The sequence below is a fragment of the Parastagonospora nodorum genome, assembly GCF_000146915.1.
Source record: "Parastagonospora nodorum SN15 chromosome Unknown scaffold_8, whole genome shotgun sequence".
In the NCBI taxonomy this organism is placed as follows: Eukaryota; Fungi; Ascomycota; class Dothideomycetes; order Pleosporales; family Phaeosphaeriaceae; genus Parastagonospora; species Parastagonospora nodorum.
In genome coordinates, this window is record NW_001884556.1 from 63358 (window position 1) to 76908 (window position 13551).

Here is a 13551-nt window from a genome sequence, read left to right on the forward strand (position 1 = left end):
GAGCTTTGTTCCACGTGCATGATGCTCGGAACGAATGGGGTGCGTCTACAGTATCGCACGAGCAGCCTTATTCTCGACAAGACTGGCCTCTTCAAGATGCCACCGGCCTCTACGAACACCAGCTACGAAGAGTGTATGCTGCTGATACTGACAAGATTTCACTTCACTTGACTTGTCCTACCTGGAAATTTGTTTTAAACATAAAAGCAGGATCTTATCTACCTAGTTAGACTAATTCATGGCGCTATATCTGTCAATGTAGTGTAATTCACGCCAACTGTGTTTTTTTCTTCCATCTTCGTAAAGATTGGCGTGTCCGACACAGCACGGTGCTTAAGTATCGAAAAGCATACTTTCTTTACATCGTGCTGTTGTTCTGAGCTGATCACCAACTCAATCGTCACTGTTTGCTAATAATGCAGGAGTCCAGCGCAGTGTACACATACCATTTGAACATATGCAGAAATAAAATGCAGCGGTCTATCGTGTCTCTTCAATTGCTTTTCTGTGAATAATCCTGACAATCAATCTCTCACGTGGGTAGTAATGCTATAGCATGATTACATCTGCTGTCATGACAGCAATAGACCAGACTTCGCATGACCAAGGTAGCAAGCGTGAACCTAAAAGTCTATATATCTTCATCTCAGAGTGCCTGGAGATATCTTGTCATATCAGAACTCTCCTATGGCTTCCAAACTCAGTTCAACAGCTGCCATCGCCAAGAGCACTATGCTCGGCAACAAGTCTGGAACACGGGGCACAGCCCCTAAGAAGGGCGACAAAACTACCAAGATTACTAATCAAAACGCTGCCACCGCAGAAGACAAGCAGAAAATCGATGCGACCCTGTTGGAATCGGGCTGGGTTTGTTGCCAAGAACCGTGTCATTGCATGGACGAAACTGCGACGACGAAGACAACCTGTCAACCAACAGGCGATGGGTGCGGCCACTCCAAGTGTACTGACTGCTGGCTTGTTCGTATCTTACCCCAGGATATGTTAGACGCCATGAATCATATCTTGAATCGCAGCTCGTTGACCGAGCACGGGTGGTTCTGTGAAGCCTGCAAGCGGCACTTCTTGGACATTCATTCCGACAAAGACTGCACCAGTTGCGGATCCGTCACTGAATGGGCCGGTACGTGCCGAGTGACGACACTCTCTGAGTAGTTGCTGGCGTAGACGCTTAGTTTTGCGACATGGATGGATGGAAATGGCTTGGTGAACTCACGGACATGGTTGGAAACTCTACAGAATCTCATTGACGGAGGCCTTAACAGTTCTTCAAAGCTTTTCAATAACAAAATTCATGATGAGTCTAAAATTCCCTTCTTACTCGTTGGCCATGAAGCAGATCCCTGGAGGTACACCACATCTCACGTTGAGCAGAAATTGACCCAAATAGGCGTTGAATCTGCCACGATGCCCCGAAGTCTCATCAAGCTCCCTCAGAAAGCACCATATAGATGCCGAGATCCTTTCAGTCATCGTTGGCTTGCTTGAAAACCATCACGCGGGAAGACAAGCAACTCAGCAACTAAACAACGTAGCAATCTATGGTGTGAAGGCCGTATAAAACCTTGACGATGGTAAGCACAAGATAGCCTTCACCTTCCCTGCGTTTATTCAAGCATAAAACGTACTCCAAGACTAGGAAGGAAACACTTGCAAAGAGAAGACCAAAACCTCCCACGGTATACCTCAATATGTCGGAATCGCGCAGCCAGCAAGAGACTTTCGGTACTGTTTGAATTAGCCCCAAACCTCGAATACCGCTAATGAGACCACAGCCGAGGAGAAACCAAAGACCCAACCCATGCTTTTCGAAGAAAGAGAGGAAAATCCAAGCAGACCTTGCCGCCCAAGAAAAAGGGCTGGGTGTGCTGCGGAAGAACACCCCCCGCCGCCGGAAGCTCATTGCCCACCTCTCCTTGCCTCAAATACCATCGCGGGACTTCGTCCCGCCTGACAAAGATCTGATCTGCGACAAATGCAAACATTTTACCGTCAATGACTCTCGACTGCCCCGAGGCTTGTTCTGACTGCTACGATGTGATACTCTTTTCCTTACGGGGGCGGACAAATTGGAGAATGGTGGGAACGTATCGTCGAAATCCCCTACTGATGATGAGGAGCCCTCCTGGAATTATGTCTGTCTTAGATGCATGACCTGGGGGTGCCTCTGCGACTTTCCCGACCCTGGATACTTCAAGCTCGCTTTGGTGGTCGAATAGCAAGCGAGGTTCGATGTTGCGGTGAGGACGATTTGGTTGCATATGGGCTGGGTCAGTCTCCTCGCACTCTCGATGGAACCTCTGGAGGCTTAGTGGGTATTTATCTTTCAATTGAATCGCGTGCTGTCGGGGTGGTGTCAGTATGAATTGCAACATCCAGTAGCAAGCGATAGACTGACGTATTCGCCATCATAGCTCAAATTGACCCAAAATTAGATTCAGAATGATGTTGTAGTCTCCTGGCAGTCGCTCCGTGATTTGGGCACACAGTGCCAACTGCACAGGTGTTCAAAATTACGCACCATGGATCGCGATCTCCCATCTCCTATCTTTCAAACCTGGGGTGGCTTCAAAGGAGTAACTCGTCATCCTCAGGGCATCAAGCGGCCATACGATTTCACAATCATCCGCGTGATACAACTATATGAACCAGGACACAAACTTTGTAGTTTCACACCAAGACTTGATTGTGCGCGCCCACGTGCCTTTTGCAACCCGTTAGTCTCGACAAACTGATCAAGTCAGCAAGCAGATAAATATTGATAACAGTGAAATACCTACGTACCGCCACATCGTACCGTCACGTCCCCGCCAGAAGCACCGTGTCAACCCCAAGAGCGCCCAAGTTAAAAAAGTTCGGCCCTCACAAAAAGCCAGGCCGTCCAAAGAAAAACGTCACCTTCCAGGATGGCTCCAACGACTCAGACCCCGGGCCTCGCGCCCTTCAACAGTCAATGCCACCACCTGGACCGCCGCCTCCTGAGGCCTCCTGCATATGGTCATGCTGTGAATGCGAGCGCGTGAATCCCGGAATACGAACACAGAATTCAATCTGCGGCGTGTTGGAGTGCAGCCACATGTCTTGGATCAGCGGAATGGCAGATGGAATGAACTATAGTCGCACGTGTGGATACTGCGCTGACCATGTGATTGTCAGACCTGAGGACGAGGATGATGGGGAGAGTTTCATCTTTGGAAGGACACAGGAGGGCGGGTGGTTTCACGATGATGGGGAGTGCTTCAGGTATCATTCCACGAGGGGGCAGGTGAATGACTGTGAAAGGTGTGGCGCGAAGGACATTGAGCGGGAAAAGTGCATCTTGACACGGAGGCTGGATTGGGACCAGATGGAGCTTAGATTTGTAGGATGAGGTCTGGTTGTGGCTCTGCGCGGTGGACTTCGATGAATGGATGGAAGTGGAGTATTTATTCTGTGACAGCCGTGTACGGCTTCGATGCATCTCCACGGCAGCAGAACATGGTAGTTACTCATTGAGAGCCTCCTGGCTCTTTCCTCGAGCCCCTTCTTTCACATCCCGTGGTATCTTGGCCCTTATGGAGGCATGTTCCTTGCTTCGCGATTGTCGAGCGTGAAATTCTTGAAGTGTGACGGAACCCACACTGACAGCGCGATCGTCATGTGAACAAAGCACGCGTGTAACGCCAATATCTGGTCCATGCAGAGCGATGGAAGCTGACACGCTCTCTTGATGCAGCAGTAACGGCTGTAAATAAGTGCAACGACAGCCATAAAAAGTTTGAGGCGCGCCTGGTGATGTTGTAAACCTCCAAGACTCGCACATTTAAAGCACCATGGGAGCCCTCGCGATTCCTGTCACCACTCTTCCGATACATTCGCCACGAGTAGATGGTGTTGAAGCGCCAAATTTTTCACCAGAGATGCCACCCACTGCACTGGGGCAGTCGCATTCAACGACATCACCTCCAGAGAAGCCATCCACACCGATACATGCTTCCACAAGCCCCTTTTAGCCTTCAGTCTCCAACGAAGCCGTCAAAAGTGCCCACCCGCTCAACAAATACGTCATGGGCTACCCAAGAATAGCAGCGAGGATGGGCCCAGACCACTATGTTGCGCAGATTCGGCGTCCCAAACGCTCGGAATCTCCTCTATTTCCAGAGCGGGCTTGCGCAAATCGAAGAAGACCTCAAAGAGCTAGACTGGGAGGACAACGCGTCCACTGTTGGGAAAAAGAATATTTACGCAAGTGACTTCTATTGTTTGAAGCATGCGACGACGGAACGGGTTGGGGATGTGGCGCAGCGAGATCTTGTGATGAGGCTGAGGGAGAGGTTGAAGGAATACAGTACGTGTTTGCATTCTGGAAGTGTGCTGCATGGAAGCTGATGAAATGGCGTAGATCACGTTCTCTTACAACAAGATGGCGTCGCCGGATGCATGCAACATAACAAACATGCAGCGCTTCACGTGCCGCGACTTGATAAAATACAAGAACGTGCTTTTCGGGTTTGACATGGACACCTGGGACACGATACTGGAAGAGGATAGTCACAGCAAGGAACTCGTCGTTATGAGAGGTCGCGAAGCTCCCGACACGTTTTCCTACCTGGCATCTTCGATATCGGCGCCACTCGTGGGAAAATCGGGATGTGGGTCGTGGGCAAAGCCTGATCCGGGGTATGGTTTGATCACGGTGAGAGATGCGACTATTCTCAACCTGAGGTTTTGGATTACGAGCTTCATTACTTCGGTGATGCCTGTACTGTCCCTTGTCATGCTGTCCAAGCTTGAAGGGCTGAATGCAAGACTAGGGGTGATCGCTGTGTCGAGCGTAATGTTGTCAGTTTGTCTGCTTCTATGCACTGAGGCGAAGCGCACAGATGTGTTCGCCACCACAGCCACGTAAGTCATGAACATGAGCTCAACTCGTGTGATGCTTACAGGAATTTATGGTTACCGTTATGCAAGTCGTATGTGTCGGCCAGGTGCTGGGCACGTGACCAAAGAAATACCCAGATTTCAAGATTACGTGGTGATGCGAGGTTTTCAGCTCTTGAACGGACATCTAGTACACAGTATGATAAGGTATTTTAGTAGCTACAACAACACCAGCACAACCAAGATTTTCGCCAAACCTGACATGTGTTCGTGCACGCTATACACTGATACCTAAATCACACAGAAGTGGTTAGCTCACCCTGGAATAACCCGCCCTCCAACACCCTGCACCCTAGCATCGGTCCGACTCATATAGCCATTTCGCATATCTATCAAGTCTCACTCGCACTTCGCTGAAATCGCCTGACACCCTCCCCGAGGAACAACGTCTCCATCTGCCAGCCTAATACATAGCTCCTTGGAACCCGGCTCCTGCTTTCCTCAAGCCAAGCTAGCAAAAGAGAGCGCAGCGTCACCAAGTACTTCATCTACGCGCGCATGCACACTGTTCCTTCGCGGCTGGAAGATCCAGCGATTTTTAATTCCTGCTGGGGTTGGGGTGGGATGCAGTGTATCGCCCACTTATGCGAATGCAAGGCAAGCTATTGCGATCGTACTCAAATTCGAAGCGAAAGGATTTCAGGATCAAATCTGTAGATATTTCTTGCAAAGCTGGAGACCAATACGCAACGCACGCACGAGTGATTGCGATGTTAGTCCTCACGCCGGAATAACTCGTCGCTATATACACTGTATTGCAGCGTCGATTCGACCTATGTAGCCAGCTAGCATACACATAAATTTTCATTCACACCTCACTCAAACTATCTTCGCACCCTCCCAGGCTCTTCAAAAACGTTTCAATTTCTCACTGCACCACCCCCAACGCCATACTCGCCCCTAAAAAATCTCCTGATCATCATACGCCCGCACACTCTCCAACCTTTCCCTCACCGCCCTCGGATCCTTGCAAACATGCTTACTATCCCAGCCATCACTGCCTCCATTATGGTCCGGAAACGTCGTTTCAAGCCCCTCGAGCGCCATATCCGCGCTGCACAGGATCGCCTGACGCATGTAATCGAAGCAGTGGATCATGTGCCAGTGGTGGTCGTCTTCGAGGGTGTGGTTGGATGTGAGGCCGGAGTAGACGGCGACGACGGCGTACAGGCAGTGCAGCTGGTGCGTCATGGAGGTTGTGTAGACGGTGGCGTTGGGCCAGATTATGGGGGTGGGCAGGTCGTGGTAGAGCGAGGGGTCGGGGATGGATTGGAAGCCCATGCCCTTTGGGAGCAACTCGTTCCAGGCGCGCAGGACTTCGGGCTGGAAGAATTCGGACGTGTTGTAGGGGGCGAAGGTTTGGTTGATTTTGAAGGTTGTGATTTGTGTTGGGACTGCGGAGGGTTAGAACGTCGATTGCTATCGGAAATGGTGCGGCTTACTGTGTGGTGACCAGCCGGTGATATCGCCGCCGGGGTCGTTGGCACTTGTCGAGAGACCTCGGAATCGCGTTGAGTCCAATAGCCCTTGGTCTCTTGCTAGCAGCCCGATGATGATAAGTTGAAGTCCTATTATGAGCACCCATCGAAGGGCGGCCACAAGCGGAGGACATAATATCCGTCTATTTGTCCGTTGTGATGTGTGTTGAAATTCTCCATGGGTCCATCCCTTGTCTGCTCCTACTAAGGACTCCACCTCTGTGGATGAATCGTCGTCATGGTGTTCACGGTGATCCACCTGAGCGTAGCTGTGTTGTGGTTGCATCATGGCGAATGTGTTGTGTTAAAAGTCGGCTTCCAGAAACCAGTCGAAGAGAATATGCGAGCGCAGCTGGAGAGCAGAAAGCAGCAGCGTCCTCAGTCAAGATGTATGCATGTGCGCCTTGCAGCGACCCACACCCAGGGGTACCATCCTTCTTGTTTGACTTCCCGTTTCTTCCGCAATGCCGCTGGCGCGTAGCCTGAACATGCGATTCCTGGGAGCAATTGCAAGCGCGATGCGGAAGACTTGAAACAAGAGGTTGGAACCTGGTGCCGGGTTTAGCGCCCAGGACGGTCAAGCTGCCAGGATGAAACCGGCGATGAATCGCCAAGAGTATGAAGCTATCGCAGTCCCGCTTCTAGCGAGGGTTGGCGTGAAACCCAATGCAAACGTCTTCGAGGACAGAATCTATTTGCCTGTAATGGGTAATGCGCCCGGGACTGATCGTGCATGCTGTATATATTTCAGAGGGGAATCCTCATGAAAAGTGAACGTAGTGGCGGAATTCAGCCGATGGAAAATTATCGACGATGCTTATAGAAAATATGAATGCAGGTGTGTGAGTCGATATCGCATTCCATCTGACTCCATAGCGAGTGGTTGTGAAGGTGAGATGTGCTTCGTGGATTCGTACGTGGAATTGCAAGGAAGAAGGATTTTGACTCGCGAGATGCAGGATTGTGGGTAAATGAAAGCTTCACAGAACACCAACAGACGCAATAAGCATTTCTTTCGAACGCGGACTGAGGTACTTGCCTAGTATGGAAGGTGTGCCTTGAGCGTTGAAGACTGCAGAATTATGAAATTTGTAGAGACGATGTGTGTGTGCGTGCGCGCATGAACTTCTCGCACACCATTTCGCGTGCAATACGCGAATGCACAAACCATAATTCTGGAACGTCTATTGCGAGGTCCCTGCGTGTCGAGTGACAGGAGTTTGACAGGAGTTTGTTCAGTCGTCAGACGTTGCGTCGCATTGAGCTTTTGTCGAGATGCCTGAGATTCAACAAGAGCCTCATACCGCAGCGCCACACTACAGAAGGTCTTCGTGATCAACCCCTGGATCAAGCCTCAGCACTTTGTGATTGTTGAATACTGGGAGTCGTCTTAATCATTTCTTGCATATGGCTGCGCGTCTCGTCTTGGTGATGCTCGCGGCATTGCGTAACGTGGATGCGTCGATGCATCAAGGCCCTATTTGCTCATTGGCCATCGGGATCAGAATGCGCCGTTGGCTTCAGCGCGTAGGCCTTCGACCAGACCTGAGATGGAGAATAGTTTGTCCGCAGCGATGCGCGTCCCCAGCTCGCGGCCTTTGAAGATTTGGTGCTTCTCCAAGTGGAGTGGTATCGAAGCCTTGTCCTCGAGGACGTGAACGCAGACCTACTTGCGCTAGACTGAAAGCTATACACGCTTCTCATTGCCAAAGAAGCCTCATCGCTTGACGCATAGATCGCTGCGGATGACCCATTTCTCGCCTTCCAGCACTTCTCGACCCTCGTGAAGCATACAGTCGGCCCCATGGCGATGAAGAAGTGCGAGACCAACTTCGAGGCTAGCGACGATAGGCTCGGGCAAGGCATCTCTGCTCTTCTTCTTGGGTGAGTCCGGGTAGAACACGGTCTCCCCACCAATGCAGCCCGTTGCGGGAGAGGTGAGATACAACAGCAGGGTCCAAGTGGTTCGGGCTTGCATGGGCGGAGTGCCGGACAAGGTGACGTTATTGGAATCATCATCTGCTTCCTATCAGCGTTGGCCATCCCCATTAAGCTGACGCTGCTCACAGTGTTGGTCGAAGAACTGCCCCTTCGAGTAGCGGTATATCCGAATATTCGGATTGAGTCCGACAACATCCCCGCCCCAGAGCTCTTTGGGCTGCGCTTCAACGAGACTCTTCAATGACGTCTGGCTCCAGAGTCTCTCAGCGAAGGCGGGATCGTCTACCTGGAAGCGGTCGTTCACGCGCACTGCGTCACCCTTCTTGGGCTTGCCGGGTGTAGTCGTCAGCGGCAGGGAAGATAGAAACGACACATAGGCCTTGCAGAGGGTGGCGGTCCAGAAATTAGGTATGGTCACGATCTGTCCTGGCATCACATCCTCCAGAGTGAGATCCATCTCAGGAATCAGAGGAGTGAGGGCGGGCCAGTCCGGCGCCGGCTTCGTTCCTTGCGCGGCCGTGCCGTCCGCCTTGCCCTTTTTCTTGGGGGGCATGTTGCGCAATCTGAAGTGCAGTCTGGTCCGGGTGGTGGTTGGCGCGAGGCTCTTTCCCTACGGACCCGATATGTGAGAACTCAACGGATCGTCCACCGGAAGACTTGACCGAAGAGTCTGCTGCTTTATGTGATACTTCTTCTCTTGCTCGTCTTCGCCCTATCACCAATTGCGATCATTCGCGTTCTCACTTTGCCACCGACACCAATTCTCGCATCTCTTTTGCGCCCCCCGTGATTGGCGCGTCACGAGTATACGGAAAACAGCGACAGAAGCTCTTGCCTCAGGCGGAACACGGCGCGCAAAGAGCAGACACAGCTCAGGATGGAGTTTTCGAGCGTGTTTCTCGAGGCTGCATTCTCCGCAGTGGATGCAGCTGGCCAAGGCGCACGTGCGGCGGAGACTGGGCGATTAGCGCAACAAGCCTCTGGCGGACAAGACGGCGCAGAAGAGCGGCTTCCCGACTTGCAGACTTCGCAGTCGACGCTGAGCCCGCCCCAACAGCTATCTCCGCTTGCGCAACCCTTTCGCACGCCGACGCATGACTTGATAGGCGGTGAGTCTTCACTGCAGCGCCCCTGCGGCCAGTCCACGGCCAGCTAACGGTGCGCAGGTCTCGACTTCTTCGACTTGGACTTCGCGGACGGCAACTTGGACTTGAACTTCTCGCTCAGCACGCCAGACGAAGATGGCGCCGGCAGCATGCTTGTAGCCCCTTCCAGCGAGCTTCAGCACCATGTCAGCCCCAAACATGACACCCGCGACGCCTACTGCGAGCTGCCAGCAACATTCCCCCAGCCGCCGCCCGACATGGAAGTTGCGACCAATAATGCGACGGACGCGCCAGTGCTCCCCATGCCGGACGCACCTGCTGCCGACCTGACCGCCCACAACACGGCCAACGGCAACAGCCTCAGCAATGGCCTCGCGCTGGGTGAGCCCATTGACTTCCCCCAGCCCGCCGCCATGAACGGCCTCGACATGAATCTGGGCATGGGCATGGGCATGGCGCCGCCCGACTTCACCGCCATGGACTTCCCGCCGCCCATGGCCAGCGACGAGCGTCTCACGGCTTTTGCGCGCCTGCGCTTTGACGACGGCTCCTACTACATGCACACGTACCAGATCATCCTCGGCCGCAACATCGAACTGGCGCGTCGCGACATGCGGCGCATTGCGAGGGTCGACCAGCTGCAGGCTGAGGGCCACTCCCAGGCCGCCGAGGCGCTGCTCGATGGCAGCGCAGCGAAGAAGAAAAAGAAGCGCGCCGCTCGCAGCGTCATCAGCGAAAGGGGTGGCATCGTCAACGCGCCCATCTCCTCCATGCCCCTGGCGTACCAGCAGCGCCGCCACAGCAACGCGTCGCAGTCCCTCAGCTCGGGGTCGCATCCTACTGGCGAATCCGGCGAAGAGAAGCCCGTCGAGCGTGCGCCCCAGGATATGCTCATGCAAGCCTTTCCCGAGGTACCTGCGCAGTTCGACGGCCATGTTCCCGAGGATCCGCACGACTGTCCCTTGGTCCCCATACACCCGCAGCACGTCACTGCCCGTACGGGCACACACGGTCCCAAGGGCATTTCGCGCCAGCACGCCAAGATCTTCTTCGACTTTGACCAGGGCCACTTCTGCATTGAGGTCCTAGGGAACAATGGTCTGCACCACGAATCCGAGTACAAACATCGAGGCGAGGTCGTGCCCCTGAGCCACGGTGATCGCCTCGTCATCGGCGCCGTGAACCTGCAATTCTACCTCCCCGATGTAGCGCTCACCGAAGAGCAACGACAGCAAGAGTCGGGATCCCGTCCAATGAGCTTCCAATTTGAGAATGGCCATGGCGAGCTCGAGAGCGATGAGCTCATCAGCTCAGAGAGTGAAGGCGAGATCAGCATCAACCCAAAACATGTATACCACGTTCCCATGGACAGCGAACTAGAGTCCGATGACCCAATGGAAGAAGACGATGATATGGACGATTACGAGGAACCTGTCCCACGCCCACGAAAGAAGCCAGCTCCCAAATTGAAGCTCAAGTTACCTGCCCCGGCTGCGCCACCTGCACGAAAGGAGCACAAGAAGGCACACAAACGCAAGTACAGAGATGAATCGCCTGATGACATTCCCCTGAAGAAGCTGAAGAAGCACAAGGAAATGAACAAGGAGCCTGTCAAAGAGGCAAAAGCAGCCAAGGAGCCCAAGGTTTCGAAGGAGCCTAAGGAGACTCGCGAACCCAAGGAGGTCAAGGAGCCCAAGGAACCAAAGGAGCAGAAAGAGCCAAAGGACAAGGGCAAAGCACCAGCAAAGGCGCCCTCGAAGACTCCCATCAAAGAAGAGGAGCCCAAGGAAGCGACTCCTCGTGAGACGCCCGTGCAAGAGAAGCCTGAGCAGCCGAGCAAGCCTGTTCCCAACGACAGTCCGCCACTTTTGCGTAAACCGCTCGAGGGCGAACTCGAGGCTGGCGGCGAGATTGAGGGTTTGATCACCGAGGAGATGGCACGACATCACAACCTGCCGTCAACGCTCATTGGCCAAGTTGTCGAGAAGCGAAAGGGCCCTGGACGACCTCCGAAGGACGGCATCATGTCGAAGCGGCAGAGGTCGCAGCTTATCAAGCAGGCCAAGGAAATTGAGCGAGCCAAGGCGGCCGGTATTGATCCAGCCGATATCCCAATGCCATCAATGAAGCCAAAGATCACGAAACGGAAAGACTCAGATGCCGCCGGCGGCGAAGACGGTGATATCAGGGAGTCTACCGAGAATGGCGATGGACTTTCAGGCGACAGGAAGCAGCTCAAGCCCAACAAGCCGCCTCGCACGCCATCACCCGAGCCACGCGTGGAAGACTACACCGAGGAACAGCTACAGCGACCGACCGCCAACTATGTGGTCCTCATCCACGAGGCGATCTCGTCTTCTTCAACCGGCCAAATGAACCTCCAACAGATCTACAACTACATTGAGAGGAAGTACCCGTGGTACAAGTTCAAGACCACAACAAGCGGATGGCAGTCAAGTGTGCGACACAACCTCGGCCAGCATGACGCTTTTGTCAAAGGTGACAAGGAAGGCAAGGGCTTCAACTGGAAGATCAACCAAGAGGTTTCCATTGAAAAGGAGCGTCGGAAGAGGCAAGTCAGTCCTCCAGTAAACCATGCACAGCGTCCGCCGTACTATCCGCCTCCGCCGAATGGCTATCCACAATATCCGCAACCTCCTTACCCATATAATCCGGGTGTGCCGCCACATGCCATGCCTCAAGCTGCCCCTAGATTGCCACCAAGCATCACAAACAACCTGCCACGTCTGCCCCCCAGCATGCAGCGCGAAGCAAGTACAAACACATCGGCAACAACGCAGGCCGCGCCTCATCCTTCCCCCTATGCCTCACCATGGGCAGGTGGCAATACTGCCGGCAGCCCTTCTGCACAACACCCGCCTACGCCTTATCCTCCACCCAACTCTCAGACTCCGCCGGTCAGTGCAGCTGGTCAAAGTGGACAATATGGAGTACTCTTACCACAAAGCGCGTCTCAGTCGTATAGTGGACCACCTGCGACTGCAAGTCCCTATGGAGGTCCATATCCTACTGCTGGGCCGAGCCCATATGGTCCAGCCCCAACCCGACCTTACGCGCCCTATCCTCCGCAGGGGCAGCAAGCGCCAGGTGCATCGCCGTACGCACCGCACCCTCAACCTCAACCACCTGCATCGCAATCGGAAGATCCCTCTCCGCCTGGCCGTTACCTTCCCGACACTGACCCAGACCTCATTCGCCAACTCGAGGCATTCCGGAAGGTATATCTGGAAGCTCGCAAAGAGCCTGGTGAGGACCGGAAATGCGACAATGCGATCAGGGCGTTCGTTGATCCACATTACCAAGTCCACACCCTTACGAAGGCAGAAGTGGCGCTGCTAAACGCCATCCAAAGTATAGAACACTTGGCGCAGTACATGAGGAACAAGAATACGGCATCCCAGGGTTCAGTTGCAACCAGCGTCCCACAGGCCCCCAGTATGACCTCGGCTGGCACTGCAGCGGCCATCGCAGCAGACGCAGTAGCGAACTCGGTTGCACCAACGACGACTGCTCAGGCATCTGCCCCTCCTGCGAGCGCAGATTCGCAAACATCAGAGTCTCAGCCAACCACTGAACCACACAAGTTCACGCCAAACATGACCGCTGTATCGCCAGCTCCGCCTCCTACCACTGCACAAGCGCAGTCCGTTCCTTCACTTCCTCCTTCGCATCGACCCAGTGTCGAGCCACTTACACCAGTTCCCGGATCGCCGGCAGTCCAGAGCGGTACGCCACTCAGGAGGTCTTTTGTCGAGATTCCTGCGACATCTGACAACGCGAACGCAGGTGCGGAAGAGCCGCAGAAATTGGAGACCACGGAGGGCGAAGAAGTACAGCCAGCCCAAAAAGTGGATGATAACAGTGGCCCTATGGAGACATAGTAGAATCGGCACTTAAAAGAGCTCTGTTTGTGGCGGATTTGACTTCCTTTGACACCTTTCTAGAGGCATTATTATATGCTTTTTTCATCCTACGACACGTTACGCGAATCATGGTTAGTGTAGCGTTTTTGCTCCCTGGCGTTCTTTACAGCGCATGTTTAGATACCCGGCATCGGTTTCGGTTGG

General features: G+C 53.6%; 4 protein-coding genes across 4 annotated transcripts; 2 read left to right on the forward strand and 2 right to left on the reverse strand.

Annotated features, from left to right (window-relative positions):
* Nucleotides 1–4420: 4420 nt before the first annotated feature.
* On the forward strand, nt 4421–5173 carry SNOG_05485 (hypothetical protein; the record flags this gene model as incomplete). The annotated part of the gene is made up of 2 exons (XM_001795837.1): nt 4421–4902; nt 5113–5173. The coding sequence occupies 2 exons, from the start codon at nt 4421–4423 to the stop codon at nt 5171–5173; spliced, it is 543 nt and encodes a 180-aa protein (XP_001795889.1).
* A 684-nt stretch (nt 5174–5857) lies between these two features.
* SNOG_05486 (hypothetical protein) lies at nt 5858–6596 on the reverse strand (the record flags this gene model as incomplete). The annotated part of the gene is given in 4 exon segments (XM_001795838.1): nt 5858–5904; nt 5922–6332; nt 6381–6424; nt 6520–6596. The coding sequence occupies 4 exon segments, from the start codon at nt 6594–6596 to the stop codon at nt 5858–5860; spliced, it is 579 nt and encodes a 192-aa protein (XP_001795890.1).
* A 1321-nt stretch (nt 6597–7917) lies between these two features.
* On the reverse strand, nt 7918–8910 carry SNOG_05487 (hypothetical protein; the record flags this gene model as incomplete). Its single annotated transcript, XM_001795839.1, has 3 exons — nt 7918–8082; nt 8167–8435; nt 8475–8910. 3 exons carry the CDS (start codon nt 8908–8910, stop codon nt 7918–7920), a joined length of 870 nt encoding a protein of 289 aa, XP_001795891.1.
* A 324-nt stretch (nt 8911–9234) lies between these two features.
* SNOG_05488 (hypothetical protein) lies at nt 9235–13365 on the forward strand (the record flags this gene model as incomplete). Its single annotated transcript, XM_001795840.1, has 3 exons — nt 9235–9466; nt 9524–12039; nt 12556–13365. 3 exons carry the CDS (start codon nt 9235–9237, stop codon nt 13363–13365), a joined length of 3558 nt encoding a protein of 1185 aa, XP_001795892.1.
* Between the last annotated feature and the right edge of the window lie 186 nt (nt 13366–13551).